This window comes from Anopheles gambiae, chromosome X (assembly GCF_943734735.2).
Source record: "Anopheles gambiae chromosome X, idAnoGambNW_F1_1, whole genome shotgun sequence".
Taxonomy (NCBI): domain Eukaryota; kingdom Metazoa; phylum Arthropoda; class Insecta; order Diptera; family Culicidae; genus Anopheles; species Anopheles gambiae.
This window is the reverse complement of record NC_064600.1, coordinates 11,156,057-11,177,888: the sequence shown is the minus strand read 5'-3', so window position 1 is coordinate 11,177,888 and position 21,832 is coordinate 11,156,057. Positions and strand designations below refer to the sequence as shown.

Here is a 21,832-nt window from a genome sequence, read left to right as displayed (position 1 = left end):
CTTTTTATATAAGTACGATTAGCTAATGCACTAGGGAAGGGCGTGCCACCTTTTTGATAGGAAGTTTGCTCGCGCGTTTCGTTTTGTTTTTTTTTTTGTTTTGGTTTCGTCACAGCTCGCCCAAGTAGGAGTATTTTTTGTTTGTCTGTTTTGTTCTTTGGGTGAGTGAGTGTGTTTTGCTCTGTGTGTTGGTTTGCTTATCTTCTGCTTGGTTTCGTAAGGAAGTAACAATTATATAGTATAAATATGAAACAGTTTGATTTTGCTTATAAACATTCGCACCCGACCCGTTCGCTTGGTGGATTAGTTTAATACTCTCTGCAATACCTGCCCGCCCTCGTGTGTGTGTTTGTGTGTGATTATTCTTTTGGTTGTGTTTTAGTTTCAATATAAGTACTTTTTTTTCTCTCCACTTTTCGTGAAACGTCACTTGGGAGGGAAAGGGGCGGGGCGTTTTCGAATCCTTTCCATAGGAGGGGAGCATTACCGTTACCATCGTGAACGTTATAAGATGCGGTTTTTAGTTTGTTTCTTGTTTTTCGTTAGTTAACAAAACAAAACAAACAAACGACAGACACACACACACACATACAGACAACACATAATCTGTCACCGCCGTCAGCCTTGCAATGCGCACTGCATAACTTTCGGGCGGGTAGCTTTCCGCACTGCTCGAACCGTACGCGTTTTGCGGAGTGTCGAATTATGTACAGCGCCTGCAGAGTATGCAATTCGTGCCGGAATAGCCTATCCGCTTTGGCAGGCAAAAGCACAACACCCCTTACCTTCACCCCGAAAATGGCACCTCGATCGGAGCTTTCGAGCATTGGGTAGCACCGGTAGACCCCTTTTAACGGTGGTATGATGATGGGTTGATTGCTAGAGAGCTGTTTGTAGATTTATTTTTTTGTTTTTACAATTTATACCATTTGTGTTAGTGAGTATGTTTTTTGGTGTGTGTGTATGTGTGTGGGTTTGGTTGCTATTTGAATGTTTTTCACTGTACAAACACTTAACATACTTCAGTAACAGAAATTAGCAAAAGATACAAACTAATACACCCACACAAACGCACATTTGCATACGTTTTTCACTTTGTTTATACTCCAGCCTTCAATGGGTGCTGTTAGTGTGGGTGTGTGTGTGTGTGTTTTCGCGAGTGTTACGTCTAGCTAACCCATCGGGACCTTACCATAAATGTTGTGTGTTAAGGTGTGTATGTTTTTCTGTCTCTGTGTGTGTATCCCCGCCAGCTACAACTTCTGGTCGTGATTTTTTTGTTTCTCTTGATTTATTAAAGTTAGTTTCATTGCGATTTGCCGGTTTAAAACCCCAAAACATACACACACACATACACATAAAAAAACACCATTTGATTTGCGCATTTTTTTCCTCCCTCCCCTCCCCCCCTCCCCTCCCGAGCAATTCATTCGTGCCAAACAATGCGGACTCGGGCCGCAAGTACATTAACCACCATCGCTTTAATTTCGATACATTAACCACGCTGTACATGAATTTCAAACCTTTATAGGAGTGTGTGGGTGTGTGTGTGTGTGCTGGTGAGCCGATTGACCATGATCGTGTTGTAGTTTTGGGTGTGGTGTGGTTTTTGCGGTCCTCTGTTCGAGCCCCGCGTTCGGTACGGCAACCCAGTTGGAAGTTGTTTTGTTTGTTTTTTTTTTTGTATGGACCATTAGACCTTTTTTTTTACAATTTCTACTGTTAAAAGCCACATTGCAGCAAGAACGGGATGCAAGGAAAAGTGGTGGATGGGGGGGAAGGGAGCAGGAGGGGAGCTGGACACACGCTGGGCTCAAACGTTGTGCAGCTGGCGGTGGCTAGCGCTGGGAGGAGATGGGCTAAACGGGTCTACCTTCCTGAAACAACCCTTGCTCCCCTTCCCTTTTCCCACCCTTGCTTCCTCTTCATCGCGCGAACCACCCACTTGTGTGTGTGTGTGTGTGTGTGTGTGTGTGTGTGTGTGTGTGTGTGTGTGTGTGTGTGTGTGTGTGTGTGTGTGTGTGTGTGTGTGTGTGTGTGTGTGTTTGATTACGTTGGTGTGAGCGTTCTAATACAGCGAGAATCGATCGGGAATGAAATGACTAAATAATACAACAACAAAAAAAACAATAATGTATACAGCTTGGAGGCAGCAGGGGCAGCAGAGGAAGGGTACATGTCGAAAAGTAAAAACAAAGGGATGGGGGAAGGAACGAGGAGGTTTCTCGGTACCGAGATTCCATTGTTTCGCCACTTAGCACTCTGCGAATTAGCACCATTTTGAGTTCGTTGTTTAATGTTCTTGTTGTTTTATTATTTTTATTACTATTATTATTTTGCCTTCCTACCCCTTCCACTCCCTTGCCTTCCTTCCCCAATCCACTCCTTTCTTTTTTCCTCTGAATGTTCAGTGTAGTGTTCTGTACTCGAATGTGTCATTACAGGGTGAGGTTTGGGAAGAAAGCTGAACCGAGCGCAATGCCATTGTGGGCAAAGGCGGGGAAAGCTACAGGCGCTGTCGGTGGTTTCGTGTTTTATGTCGAACCAGATTTATAATGGTCGTACTGTAGTGGGGGTGTTGTTTCGCCCGCTTGGTGCCGTTTGGTTCATTTCCGTTCGCCATTTTGCGGTCGTCCTCTTTGTGTTCAGCGGTCCCGTGTAGCTGCCCGGACTGGCGCAAACCATCGAGCACTAAGCACTAACCGAAACACCGAATTTATTAACTGTTCTGGTGCAAGATCATGGGTGTGTGCCTTTTTGTTATTATCATGCCCGGCGACCTTGCCCGCTGCCCCATTTACTGGTGTAACATTTTCATCACCTTTTGCCCCACCAAATTGGTGCAGTGATGCGAATGAAAATTAATCTTTTTTCCCTTTTATCTCGGTTGACTCAAGTTGAACCCTTTTTTTTACGAAACGGGTGTCGGAAATGAAGTTTTGAACTTATGTGCCGAAATCGAGAGCATTTGGCTTTTTTTTTGTTGTTGCAGTTAATGCACTTTTCCCACCATCACTTCGATTGGACTCTTTATAGGTTTTTTCAAAATGAAAATTACCGATAGTCTTTAATGGCAAAGGCAGGGAAATGGTTCCGCGTTTCGGGAACTGAAAAAGTGCCCAACTCGCCCGTGTACAATACCTTTAAACGGGGTCCTTAACCTTAACGCAAAGCGTACGAAAGAGACAGCGCATGGGGGAAACCACACACAAAGTATGGAAAAAGAAGGAAGAAACAGGGTGGCTTCTGTGTGTGTGTGGTGAACATTTAATTATGATGATTAAACTTGGCCATCACCGACTCACTTCGCCATGTAACAACCAACTGGCGATAGTTGTAGGCGGGGGTGTCACTCTCTGAAGGAAGGTTTTCGTTCCCTCCACCTTCCCACGCGCGCACACACACACACACTCTGTCTCCTTTTGTTTGTTGGTTTGTTTACACCATTGTTTGCTGTTAATTTATGATTCCACGCGACAAAACCTCTGTTTGTGCCTACGTATGCGGGCACACACACACTCTTTATTGCATTACCCGCCGCATGTTGCTTTATCGACCTGGTTTTTTTGGGGGGGGGGGGGGGGGGGGCATGCAAAAAATTTAGTGATGGGTAACGTTGGCAAACATCCCGAGTCGACTCCGAACCGAAATTCCGATCCGGAACGTAGCAGTCGTTTGGAATCGTCTGTAGTCGTCCGGAGTCTTTGTCTTCTGGAGTCAGTCAGATTCGTCTGAAGTCATCCGGAGTCGTTCGGAGTCATCCGGAGCTATACGGAATCGTTCGGAATCGTTCGGAGTCGTCTGGAACTATTCGGAGATATCCCGGGTCTGAGTTGTCGAGAGTTGGAGTCGACAGAAAACAGTCGGTGCAATGTCCGCTCCGGGACAACTCCGACTCTGGCCAACTCCAAACGACTCCGGCTAACTCCGGATGACTCTGGACGACTCCGAATGACTCCGGACGACTTCGGACGACTTCGGACAGCTCCGGATGACTCCGGATGGCTCCGCAACACTCCAAATGACTTCTGATGACTTCAGATGACTCCGGACGACTCCGACGGACTTGGGACAACTCCGAATGACTTCAGCTCCGGATGACTCGGGAAGGCTCTGAACGACTCCGAATGGCTTCTGATGACTCCAGATGACCTCAGACGACTCCGATTAACTCCGGACGACATCGGACAACTCCAAATGACTCAAACTCCGCATCGCTCTGGAACGTTCCGGACGACTCCTGATGACTCCGGGCGATTTCGAATGACTCCGAATGACTTCGGACGACTTCGGACAACTCCAAATGACTCCAACTCCCGATGACACCGGAAGGCTCCAGATGACTCCGACTCAGAACTATGGTGGTTCCGATCCAGCCGGAGTCGGAATCGAACTAACAATAGCCGGGAGCGCTCCAGAGAGCACACCACTAAAAGAATGGTCGGTGGTAGGTGAGTAGTTTTGGCAAACGGGGCTTGACAGCTGTAACGCTGTTGGTCTTTTCAATTAAATATAGTTGTCCCCGAGCTGGGGCAAGGGGTGCGGGATGGGAAATGGGTCTGCCCTTCAAACCCCTCGTCGCACACAGGCATATGTGAGAGTGACAGGCCATCCCGGTTGTGGCTTTGCTGGCCATTACGTAGGCTGGAGCAACAGCAGCAGCAGCAAACAAAACAAAACAAAAAAAAAGTCATTAATGGGCTAGTGGTGATTCAAGGCCGTCCGGGGCCGTTTGCAGAAGTTATTCGGAAATGCAAAACCTCACCACCACTCTTCCGTCCGCTTTAAGCGGAAGGCGATAAAACTTTGGAGCGAATCCATCGTGGGCAGTGGGTGTGACATTAACTTTATCACACACACTTTCACACACGGACCCACGGACACAGAGAGACACTGGGAAGGCGGGGGAACGGATAATTAAAATAATTTTAATTAAGCATCCACTTGCGAAGCCTTGCGGAGGGTTTCTTGTTCGAAGGGGCCGCAGCATTTGCCGCCTGGGACCTGGACCTCCGACGACTTCTGGAGAAATATTAAACACACACACACACACACGGGCACACACACGGGCACACACACGACAGGATTGACCGAGCGAAAGAAGAAACTCCCCCCCATCTGCTTTCTGCCACCACCTGCCCTCATGTCCACAAGCACCGCCACGGAGCCAATCAGAAGCACTTTTGGTGTGCTGGCTGTCAGTTACTGTGCGTCATGCTCAACCTTTTATCCAGCACCACCGCTTTTGGGGCCAACTGACAGCGCTTGGCATCATCTTTTATTGTCCGGATCGGGCAACCCTCACCCTTTTCCGGCGTCTTTGTCGTCCGGCCAAACGTGACGGGTTGCTAAATCTCATTTCGGGGGTTCACAAGTGACAGCCACTTTTGGGTGGTGCTACTTTCCTTTCCATACCCTCAAGTGCTGCCCCAAGCGCACAAGACGAGCGCCCTCAGCAACGTCTTAATCTAGACTAATCGCTCAAAATGATTCGCATGTGGCAGGGCACGTGCAGGGAGGGGTGCGGTTGAATGCATTCCGGCAAATGGGGCGCTCAAAATGCTCGCTCGCGCAGTGAAAGCATTTATCAACCAGCTGTTTGTAAGCACACATGACGGGTGCACGGTGTTCGGGAGAAGAAAAAAAAAACCACTCGCCAGTGTCAGCCAGCTTGACGCGCCAACAATGCCACCAGTGCAAGTATGCACTATGCGCCAGTGGCCTGTACTTTCGGTGGAAATTAGCTTTTTTTCTTCATGGAGAAATTTTCCCATTTTGCTTCGAACGCATGCCAAGAAAATGGGTTTGAGCAACTTAGTACCTAGTCAGCAGTAGATTAGTTAATGCTGGGTTAAATGCCTGGCCCCGCCCGCACCAGCTGGCCCCCAAGATGTGCGCTTGCGGTGGATGCTGGGCAGACTAAAATTAGAATTACGACTCTTGACGTGACCTGACCACGCGCAAAAATGGATGTTGTTTTTTGTTTGTTTTGTTACTACCTCTCTCATTCGCTCTCTCTCTCTCTCTCTCTCTTTCTTTTGCACTCTTTCGTGCCCTAGCTACCACCAGCTTCATTGCAACAATCCAGTTCCGAGGGCGAACGGGTGATGAAAAATGAAATTTTTAATTTGATTCTTCCGAGCTAGCGAACCGAGTTGAAAGCGTTCACCCAACCGACCGGGGTGCTTTTTTGTGTTGCACAGCACACAGCTAACAAAAACCTTGCTGTAATGGAAACACAATTCTCTCATTCTGTGTGTATGTGTGTGTATGTGTGTGTGTGTGTAGTAGAATGTCATCTGGTAGCGTTTTGTGGCAAACGAAGCTTCCGCCTCGGACCCACAGACCGCCATGTCGCCGCGTTTGTCTTTTCGTTTGATTTGTGATGGCGTGATGGCGTGATGGGGGGGGGGGGGATGGTAGTGGAAGGTGCAGGCTTGCCCAGACAAAAGCTGGTGCTGTGGTTTCGGTACACTGCGCGGTTTGACACTCGGTCGCTCCCTACTCCGTGGGTTGAGCACCCTTTAAGGAAAACTCCAGTGGCGTTGGTGTTGGAGTGGGTAGATGGGTTGGAGAACGCACGAAATTAGTTTTCCCACCTTCCGCCACCATTCCACTCACAGACACACAGAAGTACCACGTTATTGGCTGAATGTTTTAGCGTCCGGATAGCAGCGAAGCTGCCCGGCTTTTCATCACCTCGCTCACCCATCAAAAAGTTCACCATCCCGCACTCAGCTTAACATACCGAGGCGCTGGTCGTTTCGCTGACCGCCTCATAAACTGAACCTGGGTAGTGGGTAGTGGTGCGGTAGGGGTGGTGTGTGTTTTTATTCCCTTTTTCCGTCCCTTCCGTTTCCCAACCCCTTGAATCGCTTCGTTTGGGGCCCTCTCGCCCAGCAAGAAAATGGGCGTCGGTGTGCCGTGTTTAGTACTGACTCTTTCGCGACATCTGTACATGAGAAGGTTCGTTCCCCCCCCACGACCTCCGTATAGAAAAAAATATTTAGCAGTTTTTTTGTACACCACTGTGTGTGCTTATTTTTTTGTCTTGCTTTTTTTTTATGGACTATAAATAAGTTCGAGCGCATTTAGTGTAGGTGTCGTCAATGATTGTGTTTACTTTGGTGGAATGCACAAAAAAAGAAAAGACACTGACGGTAACTTTGTAATAAAAAGTGTGTGTGTGTGTGTTTTTTTTTAAATCCGGGGAGCTCTGCTTCACTATTGAAAATATGGACAAACGTTCCAGAAGGGCCCTTATTTGACACACAGCAAGCAAGCAAGTGATTTCCCATCGCTTAAAAGCAAGAAAAAATGTCCGAAAGGTGGAACGCTGAGTCTCATGTGGGTATTGGTCAGCAAGCGACGAACCCCATCAGTTCACTTGTTAAAGCCACTGCTTCTGTGGGATCTTTAAAAAAGTGTTAAAAAAAAAGCTCTGAAAATGGAAGTTGTATCTCCCCGCTGTGCAGCCTAGATATTAATCCTTCACATATTAGCCAGTCCGTTCTAGTCGATGGAACATGATGTGGCTGTCCAGCAAGTCTCCAATTGCAATAAGGTAAAAAAAAAGAGATCGTTGCAAGAAAAGTGGCCTAACAGCCATCCTGGTTTGTCAATCAAAAAAACTGTGCATTACCAAAATGATGGGAAGAAGCAGTATTAAAAGGCAGAAAATACTTTGAACATAAAATGTACTGCCAAATTGTCACAGCAAGGCTTCCATTTTCACAAAACATAAAACAAAGCGCACGCAACTTATTCATACTCCGTAGCTTCTTGCACTGTTTAACAGTTTTATACGCTCTGGGGGTTGATATATAATGTAGTTTTGTATCTGGCTACTAGAAGGCCATTGATACGATCGCTTTTTTGTTTGTTTGTTCCCAGCAAGTTGTTGTCGTTTATTTTTTGCACACACTAATAGTGTTCGTCTCTCGTGGGATGTTGTTGTTGATTTAGTTTTGGTTGTGTGTTTGTGATTTGCCTGCTTTTTGTTGTTGTTATTTAAAGGAAAGAGTAAAATGTTTTGCTTTTAATTCAAAACACAAAACCCGTACAGAGCAACGGGAAAACGAGATAAACGGGTGGGTTGTGAAGAAAAAGGTACGATGAAGGCTTGCTTGGTACGGTGCTCCTAAAATGGTGGTGGTGGTGGTGGTCGCCGTGTCGTTTTGAAGGGTTTTGGATGTTTTGCTTTCCCCCGGCTGCACGTTGTGCACGTATTGTTTTGTATTGCGTTTAGTATTTGCTCTTAAACCGCCCCGTCCTCCTTTCCTAGGTTCGATGGTAGTGACAAAGAAGGGGGAGGTGGGTAGTCATTAACGGTTGTTGAGACGATTTCTTCTAAGTACAAAAAACGATCAGAATTACGGGAACATCCACACCTAGCTTAGCTTACAATGTAATAATCGATCGGAAACCTCGTTTTGCGTGCTATCTCTCTCTCTCTCCCTCTCTCGCTTTTTTGACACACCGCTTGAATAATACGTTTAATACCATTTGACTGAATTTATGCAAATGTTGCGATGTTGTCCTCAGCCGATCTCTTCAGCCCACAATTTGCTCGTTGCGTTTTGTTTTTGGCTAACTGTCGTATCTAAGATGTGCACATTTTTCAGCTTCCCAGTTACGGTTGTAGTTTTATGTGGTCACTCTCTCTCTCTCTCTCCCCTCTCGCTCTCATTTTGTTATATTATTATCCTATATTCTTGTGTTATATTGCTATCCGTGCAAATGGCTATGGTGGCTGGGACGAGCCAGCAAAAAGTTACACACTACTAGACACCAATTGATTGATTTTGTTTGTTTTTTTCTTTTCTTTTCGTCCTTTTTGAACGTAAAACAAAAAATAAGAGAGAAAAAAACAAAAACACCTATAAAACACCTTCATCTATGCTTACACTCTAGGCGCAAGGGTGTGGGCAACGGGGGGATTGGGAGGGATGGTTTTGCTTCCATTTGGTTTTGTTAACCTTCCCACACACACATACAAACACACACACCCGCACATACGCAGTATTAGAAACAATGCCATGGCTTGCTAAAAAAAAACCCTCCCTTGGCGCACTGGATCCAGACATAAAAACGTGAATTAGAATGACTTTTCTTCGCCTATTTTTCTACCCTTCTTCTATTGCGCTGCTTCTTATCTCCGGTGTGATGATGTAACTTTTTAAAAGTTGTATTTTTCTATTTGCTCATGTGTGTGTGTGTTTTTATTTATTTATTAAATTTAGCTAACGATGTTTTTTTATTCATTTCTATACATAGACACTAATAAATTGTCGGCTAATTGTCGGTAATTGTTGCTTGTGGGTGAAGCTGCAACCCAGCAACTTAGCACAGTTAAATATTTTACCCTCTATCTCTCTCTCTCTGTCTCTCTCTCTCTCTCACACACACACACACACACTTATAAGTGATAATTTAATACAAAAAAGAAATGTCTCTCTCTCTCTATTTCGTTCGGTTTTGTGCAGCTGGCGTAGGAATTATTTAGAATAATTACCACAGCTGACTAAAAACAACGCGTGTGCCTGTGCCGGTGTGTGCTCTCTCTCTCTCTCTCTCTCTCTCTCTCTCTCTCTCTCTCTCTCCTGCTAGCAACCTTCCCTCCCGCCCCTTTTACCTCCCGTTCCCGTCTCTCGCTATTCGCTATTTATCACCCGAATTGCCGATCGAACTGCCTGATGCTGATAGTTCGCACTGTCTTCCGCACTCCACTGCTCGAATTGCTTTCCTTTCCTGGTGGGGGGAGTGGGGGGAGGGTGTCTGTATGTATGTCTGTTCCTACTTACGTTTGGCATAGTTCCCCCCCACCCTCCCCCCCGGGGGTTTCCCCTATTACACAGCACACACATTCATACCTATACAAAATGGAGAAACGGGCACGCGGGATGCAATACTAATACTAGCGAAGACTTCCTACAGCTCGTTTCCTTGAAAGGGGTTTTTTGTTTGTTTGAATTATTTTTTGTTTGTTTTGCCATTAACGGTAGTTTGCGAACCTTACCAATACAGGGGAGCCCTTCGCGCCGAGCAAATGGTTTTGTGGTGTTAGACTTTTTTTTATATGTATATATGTATATATATGTATGTATATATGTATATAGTTTTTAAATGTATATTTATATAATTATAGTTCTTTTTTCGGGTTTGATTTGGGTCCACCACCATCACCGCACTGCGCGCGATCCGCGAAAAAACATCTAATTTCACTTGATTTGCTTTCATCATGTTTGTACCATTGGACAATGCCCGATGGACAATACATAGTAATGTAGTGTGTTCTGCTTACAAGTACGATTTGTGTGTTTCTGTGTGGCTGTGTGTGTGTGTGTATTTAAGTTCACTATACTATACTGTCGCAAAGATACACACAGGGGCTTACGAGCTACCGTAATTATTTGGTTTTTTTGAGTGTGTTTGTTTTTTGTTTTAAATATTTTTTCTTGGTTGGTTTTACATTTCTTCTACATTCCTTTACGTTCCCCCATTCATTATTCGCGCACTCGTGCACCGATGCACCGATGCACGCGTGCTGTTTATCTGTTCTTTTTTTTGTTAGTTTGTTTGTTTAAAAATGCCTTACACTTAGAGGGATGGTTGGTTCCACTGTATTTAATTTTTTTTGCTTTGCTTTTTCGCTTTTGCAGACAATTCTTGTTCGTGACGCGATTTTTGGTTCAACATTTATTAGAATATGACAATAATGGTAAAAAAAAACACAATGACAATAAAAAACGAGCTCTGAAACAATTTGAAACAGTTTTAGCTAACAGCACATTCCAGGATTCGGGTGTGCTGTTTTGTTTTGTTTTGTGTGCTCTACACTTTAGCACAAGATTTCCTAACCCTAAAAAACATCCAGTCGCCCTGTGGACGATCTTGTGTATATATATATGTATGTGTGTGTGTTTGTTGTGTTTGTGTTGTGGTTATTACTGTGCAACTCTATGCGTGTAAACTGTTGCCACACACCCACATGCATGCTCGAGCGGGCGAGTGTTTCGTTTGTGCCGCCCGATGCCCTTGACTATTGAGTGCGAACCCACTTTTGTACACACGGGGAGCAATGGTATGATTATGTTTACTTTTTTTTGGTACAATATTCAGATCAGTTTTGGCTAATTTGTTACAAACCGTTCAGGCTTATCCTATTCTTGCAATCGACATGTCTCGACATGTCGAGTTGAATATTGCTAATTGCTGTTTCGAGGTGTCCCTAGAATATGTGTCAAGTAACGTTTGCATTAAAAAACATGGACAATAATTGTCAATTTTTCATGTTTTTATCTTCACCCGCACAAAAAAAAAACGTTGATTGCACTGGTAATAGTATCCTATGAGTCAGTAGACAATATTTGACACCTCTATCACTCAAACTCGCGCCGTGATGACCAAAATAGTAAAGCAACTTTGTGCAGGAGCGTGCGCGATCAAAGAATGGCAACCCGCAGGGCTGAAAACGGACTCCGTGCGGCAGTTTGTGGACGTCGTGTAAGCCTGTTCCGGCATCTACAGCGTCTTGGCACTATTAGATAACACTAAGAGCATCGATAGAACGCCCGGTTCCAAATGGCCGACGACCCTGAGCGAAAAGAAGCACCAAATGATGCTGCAAATGGAAACCGAGGGACAAGTCGATATATCGCTGAGTTCTCCTGGCCGGGGATGTCGATGCAATCGACCAAACAGTGAAATAGTACCTGAGGTACATGAAGAAAAATATCAGTAAAATTCAATGCGATCATTTTAGGTGAATTTCGGAGGAATTTTGATATCACATCCTAGTCCGACATCCCGATATAGACATCTCCTAGCTGTTGTCCATCGAATTTTTCTGCCCTAACATGATGCAAAAGCTCTACTCCAACAATTTTGATGTCAGAAAACTAGCGAAAAAGTGATAAAAATCGAAGGTAGATTTTAACAACATGCCAATACGGATGTCTTTGTCCGTCCTGGGGAAACTTGCGGACTACTGACAGAAGGCAGTTCGCAAGGTTGTAGATTTATTTTTGCAAGTAAGCTTAAATAACTACCTTTCAAAGGATGTTCATGGAAAGAAATTGTCTTTCTTTGCTTGTTTTTTGTTATCTACAACAAGCCGAAAAAAAACATTGTTTATGCAAACGTCAAGAGAGATTTATCCATTAAAACGTCTACGTGTTCTTTCGATTCTAGAGTCAATTCAAGCCTGTCGTTGTCGACATCAAAACCCAAAGTAGAAAATGGATCGAAATTAATTTTTTTGGCAGACATGAAGTAAACTATGCCCCAAAAAATTCGAGCAGTCGTCGAGCTCGCATGAGGCTTTACACTCCGTATAACTTTATAGCCCGCGCGCCATCGCATCTCAATTGACGTTTCGACTTAGAAAATCGGGGTTTTAGAGATATTTACCTTAAACTGCACCAGTTTCACGGACTTTTAAAACAAACCTTTTAAAATCGACTCCGATGTGGCTTTATACATTGATTTATTCACTGTGCTTTGCGAAATAACGTTTCCCACTGTTCGTATAGTTATTTTATACCAACAAACACCTGATTTTCACAAAATAACGCCGCACGAAATGTGGCTTCTTTTTTCGCCAAATATTCAAACCAATGAATCTGAAAAACGAAATGAGCGCCATTATCATCAGATACAAGAAGGTTATACACACGCACAAAGGGAATTTTGACGCTTGCTACACGTTTTATCACGCACAAATCCAAAAAAATGTATCTCGGGCACCATTCGAGTAGATCGTGGTTAAAAACTAAGAACAAATCCCAACCCAACTGACATTTTCGAGTTCTAAAATCGGAGTTTCGAGCTATTTCCCTTAAACTGGCACCTCAGACTTCCTTTAAACTGCACCAGTTTAAGGGACTTTTAAAACAAGCCCTTTAAAATCGACTGTGAAGTGTATTTTTCGATGCTTTCTTTTCTATCCTTTGGGAAACAACGTTTCCAATGCTTATTACTGGTCGTATAATTTTTTTTACACAAAAAACCATCGAATTTTCACCAAATAACGCCGTACGAAATGTACCTCCTTTTTTATCCAAATATTCAAGCAAATTAATCATGGTTAAAAATGTAGAACAAATGTCACTTTGAAATTTGACATTTTTGAGCATGAATTATCGAGAATTCGATCAATTCACCTTAAACTGGAACCTTAAACTTCCTTGAAACTGCACCAGTTCAAGGGAATATAGAAAAATGCTCTTTAAAATCAACTGTGGTGTGAATTTTTTGTTTGTTTTTTTTTTCTGATTTTACCGGAAAATAACGTTTCCTTTCGTTATAGTCCGTCATTTAGCCATTTTATACTTTAAAAAATACCGAATTTTCAGAAAATAACGTCCCACAAAATGTGCTTCCTTTTTACATCAAAAAGTAAAGCTCTGAATGTTAAATCAGCAAGATGCTATCGTTCATCCATAGAAGAGAGTCTAATTTACTGGCACACAAATTCACTATATCAGTAATTTCGAGTAGTAGTCGAGCAGATGAGGACAAACAAGTGCGAGCAAATGTCACTTGGGATTACAACAGCTTGTGAAGGCAAGCAGTTATTATTTAGAATTTACAGAAGATACTACTCGAAACCCTTGCAATGTTTAGCGGGAAGGTTAGATAAGAAGAAATCATTTCAATTCAATTTTTATAAGGAGATTCCTTACTTCTTGGCTACAATTATGATTTTGTGAGTTCGATTCAAATCTCTCTACTCGACCCAAATCGAGCAAAAGAGCTAGAATAAGCCTGAACGTTGCAAGCATGCGCCTTGCGATTAGCGCATCAAACCGTCTGTTTACTGGGGGCGCGAAGTTTGAAGTTTATGATAGAAAGAGAGAGAGAGAGAGAAAAAAAAATCGCCTCATGAGAGGGGTGAGGGGTAGTGGTCAAGGGGATGGCGGGTTGAGAAGGAAGCATCAGTAAAGAGTACCGTACTCCGGTACAGTGTTATTGCTTGTGGGTGAGAGCGAGCGAGTTTCGTGCCTTTGCCACGCTCTCTGCCTCCCTCAATCCTCGCCAGTCCTCCGCACCCCAAAACAACCCCCCCCCTCCACCGAACTCTTCCTGTTCCCTTTCCTTCCCTTCCATGGTTGCGCATCGGAATCGTCTCAGGCAAGGACACAAGTGGCGCGTTTGTTTTTATAAAACAACTTTACGCAACATCCTTTACCCTCGAGAAACGACCACGCACACCGTCCTACTCGCTTTACCGTACGCATGTGTGGGTGTGTGTATGTGTGTGTTTGTATGTGCATTGTCTTGTTCTCTGCCTGGGTTGCAATATGCTGTGTGTGTGTGTGTGGTTTCCCTCAATCTGTCTGGCCGCTTCCGCTATGTACAAAAAAACAGGATTCGGACGCATCACGTTCGATCGAGGGGGTTGGCAGCTTCGCACTTGGACGCGCGGCGGGGCCCGGAAGCGGTCCCCGCCACCGCAGGTGCTGTCTCCGCTCCCCCAACCCCCCTGTTTAATACCGGTATTTACCAACTATTAGTCATTGATTTTTACAAGTTTTTTGTTGTTGTTGTTGCTTCCTCCTTTCACCTTCCTTTAGTACATTCTTTCCCCCTTGCGCTGCAGCTAGCGCTCAGCTTTCCCCAAATGCATCCAGCTCGATTGGGGGTGGTGGTGGCAATGGTGGCAACATTTTTCGCAAAATGAAATCGTCGAGAAGTAAATTGGATTCGCACGCACCGCATTGAGCGGGAGCGATTTAGAATGCATAATTAAAATTTGCGTGCAGAGGTTTTTTTTGTTATTAAATGTTTCTGCAATTTTCATTACATTTCCATCGCTCTCGGATCCGCTTCCCGCGGGCGGGTGGTTTCGGTTCGGTTCTAAAAAGAACAAAAAAACACAGTGACATTTTTGCGTTTGTGTGCGTGTGCTATTTAAACACAAATAAACTAATAGCATTTGTTTGACGGTGCTTAAAACCGGTGCCTGCCCCGAGGACAAACATGGTTCCAATTTGCCTGCCCATCCCGGTTGAACCTTCGCTCGCCCAACTTTTCCCCCGAATCTGAATGCAAATGGTGTAGCCGGCGAATGCATCGCTCTGTGTGGGGGCGTTTTTTTTGTTTGTTTTGCTAAATATTTCTACGCGGCGCAATTTCAGCGGTTTCGTATCACCCATCCTTTTTACGCTGCCCGCACGTGTGCTGATAATTACTAGTTTGAAATTAGTTAGCTAAGTCCCAGACCCACTAGTCACCGGGTTTCGTGTTCCGCCAGCAAGCCCCACCGCCGGCCGCCGAGCTTAAGACGCGGAGAGCGAAGCAAACGACCACTCCCAGTTCACTCATCACCTCAGCTGCCGAGCGCCACAACTGCGAGAAGAGGTTTGATTTTTGATTGCTGGATTCCTGGGCTTTTGTTCGGCTCGCTCTTGTTATACCGCCTCTTGCCTGCACTATGTACACGTGTCGGCTGTTCCAGGAAGGAAGGTTGTGCATTGTGTACCCTACGCTTTGCGCTTGTGTCCCTTCCCACTGTGCTATGCTGTGCAGAAACCCACTGTCTTAACGTCTATTTATGTTTTTTCCTACTCATAGTACCACCTACTTTTGGGGGGCGATTTGGTTTGCTTTGCCGTGCTGCCCGTAACTCGATTTTTACTTGTTTAGTGTCCAACTGGCCGTCCCTTGCATTTTTAGCTAGATATATAGTGGTAGTACGCTACGCACACTACGGTTTGGTTTGCAGATAAGTACACAGCTTCGTGCGAATAATTGTTTAAGTATTGCCGGATAGCTTCTCCGTGTCGTCTGCTTTGATCATTTGATGCTGTTTGTTCGCCTCATCTCCCTCTGCCGCAGTATTTATTTTCGTAGTTTGCTTCTCCGGCTTTTCACAATGCTCGCACGTCCGTTCGCCATGTTTACGCTTGGTGGGAGAGTAATTGGTGGGGAAAAGTACTGCTAAACACTACATCCAAATCATTCTGATACGCACACAGCTATACGCATGTGTATGTGTGTGTGTGTGTTTTGTGAGAGTGTACAAAGATGACTCGAAGATGCAGTAAATATGTGTGTGAGTGTTTTTGTGTTGCTTTTTTTGCTTTACATTTTTAATCTTTCGTGTTCTCTCCTTCTCTCTACAGCTATTGCTCTCTGCTTGTTCGCATTGGTGTTACCGAAAGATGGGCGGCGTTGCATACCCTTCGCGCGCCGGTATCCCCCGCGGCACCATCCAGGGCCTCCTCCAGCACGGCTCGATGGTGGCGACGGCGATGGCGGCCACCAAGACGAGCAGCGCGACGGTGCCGGCCGGCTCGCGGTACGCTGGCGCCGGTGCTGGTGATGACGATGGTGGTGACTGTAGTAGGAACAGCGGTGCGGGTGCGCCACCTAGCGGCGCGTATTATCATCGCAGGTAGCCGCCGGTCCGGTAGCCGCCGCCGAGCTGTGCGCCGCCAATGGCCCGCTCCGTAGCCTTCTCGATGCTACGGGAGACGCAGCGATAGCAGCACACGTACGCTAAACATCACTTGAACAGGATGCGCCGGAACGCGCGCCGAAAGTCCTTGTTGAAGATGGTGTAGATGGCCGGGTTGAGCGCGGAGTTCATGTAGCCGAGCCAGAACGCGAGCGAGAACGCGCTGTCCGGGATGTGGCAGTCCGGGCAGACCGGCACCAGGATGTAGAGGAAGAAGAACGGCAGCCAGCACGCGATGAAGCTGCCCATGATCAGCCCGAGGATGAGCGTCGCCCGCTTCTCCTTCTTGCGCGCGATCCGGCGCTTCTCCTTTTCCGGGTCGCGCGGCTTCGGTTTCGGGGGCAGGGCCGGCTCCAGCTCGCTGCACGCGCTGTCCGTCTGCTTGGCCGCGATCAGCTGCGAGATCGCCTGCTGGCCGCCCGGCGCCGCCAGCATCGGCTGCGTGCAGTTGGGCGCGTTGCCCCGCCCCGCGTGCGCCCCGCCGTGGCCGGCGGCCTTCGCGTTCGCCTGCCGCGCCTTCGCCTTGCCCTTGCCGAAGATGGGCTGGCAGAGGCGAAACTTGAGCGGCTTCACCACCGCACAGCGGCTGATCACGCCCGAGTCCGAGCTGGACGGGTCGAACTCGCTCACCATGTCGGTGTCGATGCCGACCGACAGCGCCCGGCTGCGGGCGGCCGCCGACGACGGGGAGGCGACCGGTTCGGTGGCCGCCCCCGCCGCCGTGATGCCGTTCGTGCTCCGGCCCTGCTGCGCCGGCTGCGTCACCTTGAGCGTGTCCTTCGGCTCGAGCGCGACGGGCGAGATTGGGCCGTGCTGGTCCTGCTCGGCCGTGGCCGCCTCGCTCGTCGACATGTCCGACGCGAAATCGCACGTCACGACCGGGATCGGCATCGGGGTGCCGCGCGGCGGCGGCTCGATCGTCGCGATCTGCGTGCTGCCACCGCCCTGCGCCCCGCTGGAAAGCTGCACCGGGTGCTGCTGATGATGGGCCGCCGCCGCCGCCGACTGATTGTTATTGCTAGAGGCACTGGGTAGCGAGGGCATCGGCACGGTACCGGCATTCCGCGTAAAACTCGTATCCTGCGAAAAGGGTGGGGTGGGTAGCAGTGGGAAATCCGTGTGGGGGGGGGGGGGGGGGGGAGAGGGGGGCATGGGGAGGAGATGATAGGGAACAGAAGGAGTGTAATAGGCAGGTTGGGGGAAGATTGCAAGACACAGAGGAAAACCGTGGGTGTAAGTGTTACATTTTGCAGGTTAAAAGGGTACATTTGCTATGGAGATTGCATACTTTTAGGCGGTTTGTTTCTTTTTTTTCATTATCATCACATCTCTTTTCCAATCGAATCGTACATAAGAATTTATACTTTGCTGGAAAACAACAATTCACAATGTCGTGAAGGAACTTGCAATTGCATGCTCTCTCCTAACTGTTGACACGATACGAATTCTAACAGGGCCTTGGTGGAAACACCGTTAGGTTTTTAAACTGGCTGGTCTGGACAGCTTATTATATTATAATCATCAATACTTCTAAGAAACGTTTTGCTAGGTTGTAAATAATCACGTTCCTTAATAGAAACTAACGACGTTCAAGAGACTGATACTTGTATTGCAGTTTTTGCCGCTAAATTTGGCTTTCAACCCACTCATTTTTGTTTCTAAGGCATCATTTTTGGCAGCGTGTCACAATTGTTACCTCTAAGGCAGTGATGTCAAACTCATTTGACACCACTTGGGCTAAAATGCTATTAAACGTAGTAGCACGGACCGCCGCCTAGATTTTATATGATATTATATGACACAAGAAAAAGGATCGTTAGCAGTTCCTTTCATTTAATATTGGGATAACAGTTACGTTTTAACAGAAACAAAACTTTAATGTGAAATAGGCGTCATCCATCAATTATGTAACGCTGATAGGGGTGGGGAGGGGATATCGTCAAACGTTACGATTTGATTCATGGGGGAGGACTTTAACTTTTATTACGTAAATCAAAATAAAATGTATGATTTTTTTTCGAATAACAAATGAGCAATAAACGAGGATTCTGTTCAATAAACTAAGCTATTTAAGGGGGGGGGGGGTCCACCAGTTACGTAATTTGAGGAAGGGGGGGGGGTTCTTCTCACGTTTCAATTTGTTACACTAAGGGGGGGGGGGAGATGAAAAAATTACAATTTTTGCGTTACGTAATTGATGGATGACGCCATATTGTTTATGTGTTACTAAAGGAGGTTTGAGGCGGATCATTTTCAATATGCTATAGGCGTCTGATATGCTTAAAATTTGGATGTTTTTTGCCAACTTAACAAGATTTAGTACGCAAAAATATTGGCAATACCTGGCAGTGACTGGTTTATCCATGGCAAAATAGTAAATTTTATCTAAACATTAGTGTCATTTTCGTTTTCAACATTTTTGAGCTGGTATTAAAAACCGTGAATTCTTATTTTAGATGCTGTCCAAGGTCCATACATAACTTCAGGTCGGTTTGTCCAGTAGACTTAGATATATCTTCATCTAACAGTCGGATAGAGCAAGGCTAACAAGTACTTAGTAATTGTTACTTACTTTAGTACCTTATACTTTCCCGAACCAATATGCTTAAACAGTGCCTAAACTTGTGTTGTTGATATCGGTTGGTTGAGCAATTTTGTTAAATAAGGTTTTATGACAATTAGCAGAAAATCCTGCCAAGTTGAAAATCTCTTCATAGTTTAGGTGTCCGAAGTTGTCTGACATGTACTGTAGAAGCAGAAATGCAAAATTAATTTGACTGAAGAGGTCGCGGGCTACCAGTTTGACGTCTCTGCTGTAAGGCATTTTTGACTGTAAGTAAATGTGTCACGATTTCTACGATAGTAATAAAATGTTGACTTACAGACAAACACTGGTGCGTTACAGTCCAAAATTGAGGCGCACTCTTCACAGTTGATGCCTTAGAGGAGAAAAAATGATGCCTTATAGCCAAAATTTAGTGACAACGACTGTAATAAGATGTACTAATTGTATTGAAATGCAACTTTATGCTAAATCTCCTATCGTTTTGCCTTTACGGTGAACGGCTGTATCAAACAAAATAAACAAAATTCCTACGAGATGATCGGGAACGTTCAAATAAACCGCCTAAAGAAATATGCGCAACGGTTTCAAGTAGCGAAGACGATCGGTTTGGCACGCCTATCTTACCTGTTCGCTCGGTGGCTTGAGCGGCTTCTTGCGTATACCGCGCCGGGCCCGGGCCTTCGCCGCAAAGTAGATCCGGATGTAGACGAATACCATGATGCAGCTCGGAATGTAGAACGATCCGAGCGCCGAGTACAGCACGTACCCGATGTCTTGGCTCAGCTGGAAGAAGATTGGAAAGCGAAGAAACGGTGAGATAAGAAAACAGGTCCACTGACCACAGGACTGGTCTAAGTGAGTTGCGTTTGGTCGCAATGGAACGGTTAAATTGCTACGGACTCTACTCTACGCTAGCCGAGCTCGACTAGTCATCAAAACCCATTCCGTCCTCGTTGACGGTATCCAGCTCCACTGGAACCGCTGTTGCGTAATAAATCCTCTCAATTCATCGTATTTATTTTGCCACACCACTTGGGCCCGGGCCATGTGTGTGTGTGGTGTGGCACTGATACCACCGACTTGGTCGGTACACTGTCGGTGGCCACACGCCGCCAAGTGTACGGCCCAGAAAACGCTGGCTTCATTTCATTTCCCGAAATCTAAGCCTAGCAGTCCTTCGCTCTCTTGCGCTGTATCCTGCGTCTTTGCAGCCAAACGGTCCTTGCAATGGGTCGTAAAAAAAGAAGAAGCAAGCAAGCAAGACAGGACCATCGCCTGCTCTGACGCCGTCGCCATTGTGTCGTTTGATAAAAGCGCACACACACGGGCACGCACGCACACGCACTAACACCCGCACAGAAACCAACGTCAACGTCTTTAGCATATGCGACGCGTGATTTGATGCTGATAAATGCCCGTTCTTGGGGGCGGCTCGTACGCTCGCTTAGGAGGCACCGGGCTGCTGGGCTCGAGCGATAACTCGCCCTTCTCCTCCTCCTTTGTCTTCCACACTCAACGCCTCACTACCCTCAGAGGGGGAGAGGAGGAGGGGGGGGGGCAGAGCAATGATAGGACGGGCCGAAAAACCCGGTCGACCATGCTGTGCGCTCCGGCTGGAGGAGGAGCCGGTAGAAAGGGGCGAACGGTTTGCCACTGCTGTCGAAATCAGCAACAAGCGGGCTGGGCTGCCCCATCCCACTGCTCGGGCTTTCAGTCGGCGAAAACAAATGCCAAAATTACACATCCTAACAACCCCTAGAGAGCGTGTATATGTGTTTGGAGTGCCCCGACGGAAGGGAAGGCGGGTGGGTGGAAAAGGCCGCTAACCGCAGCATTTGGCTAGCAGCAAGAAAGATGTGTGAACGTTTGTTAAACCTTTAGAACAACCGAGTGAGAGAGAGAGAGAGAGAGAGAGAGAGAGAGAGAAAATGAGAAAACGGGTCGGGCAGTGCTCCGGGTGGAGACAATTTGTCATCCAACAGTTTCGATTGGGCTCGTGAATGAACATGTGCGTGTGTTAACGAGAAGCTCGGATGCCGTCCAAGTGAGCACTGTTGGGCGGGGATTGGATGGAGGGTATGCGCTCGGACCGTTGCCGCACAGTTTGGAGATGATGGATGCCGGCACCGAACCCCCAAAACGATGACGACGACGACCGTCAGCCGGCTTGATGAGTGGCTTTCATTTCCATAATGAACTGATTCACTTGCCCCGGTCCGGGCTCTTTTGTGAATTGTGAACACGGCCCGCTCTACGGGGTTTGCATGATACCCTGAGGAGGGTCTGGGCAGGTGGGCAAGCTGGGAAGGATTTATTGTGCGGTACAACATAAATGGCGCTACAAAAGTAGCTCTGACGCCGCCGCTCTCGCCCCGGCAAGATCGGCCAATGTGTGCATGTTGTCGATGAAGATTGCTTCGTGACGTCGTGTCACGTCTTGATGAGCCGCTGCTAGAAGCAAGATGAAGGAGCGGGGGAAGGGGGGGGGGGGAGGGGTGCTGGCGAGCTATCGGGAATCTCAGCCGGCATCGCCGAACGTGAACACTGTTTCGAGCCGGGGGCTCGCTCGGTGCAAATTTTCAATTAGCGAGCCTGGCAATGAATTGTCGCGCGATGTTATTGCGATAATTGGCGCTTTAGAGTGCCGTCTACTGAGGCTTGCCGTGATTGCTACACAGCGCTAGGAGCGCTAGAATCAATGTCGCAATCATAACAAAGCCCATACATACACACGCGCTTTTGATTGGCTGGCTTGCATAGGTAGGTAAGCGGTACGGTGGCGAGCAATTGCGTCCGCTTATGGG

General features: G+C 46.6%; 1 protein-coding gene across 1 annotated transcript in view; it reads right to left on the bottom strand.

The window, feature by feature from the left end:
- Positions 1-3,576: 3,576 nt before the first annotated feature.
- LOC3289716 (alpha-2Db adrenergic receptor) overlaps positions 3,577-21,832 on the bottom strand; it is a 210,479-nt gene continuing 192,223 nt past the window's right edge. Inside the window, exons 3-4 of the mRNA XM_061645865.1 lie at positions 19,653-19,811; positions 3,577-17,542 (exon numbers count right to left, since the gene is read on the bottom strand). Of these exons, the coding sequence (XP_061501849.1) occupies positions 16,511-17,542; positions 19,653-19,811 (1,191 nt within the window). The 3' untranslated portion in view covers positions 3,577-16,510. The remainder of the gene's footprint in view (positions 17,543-19,652; positions 19,812-21,832) is intronic.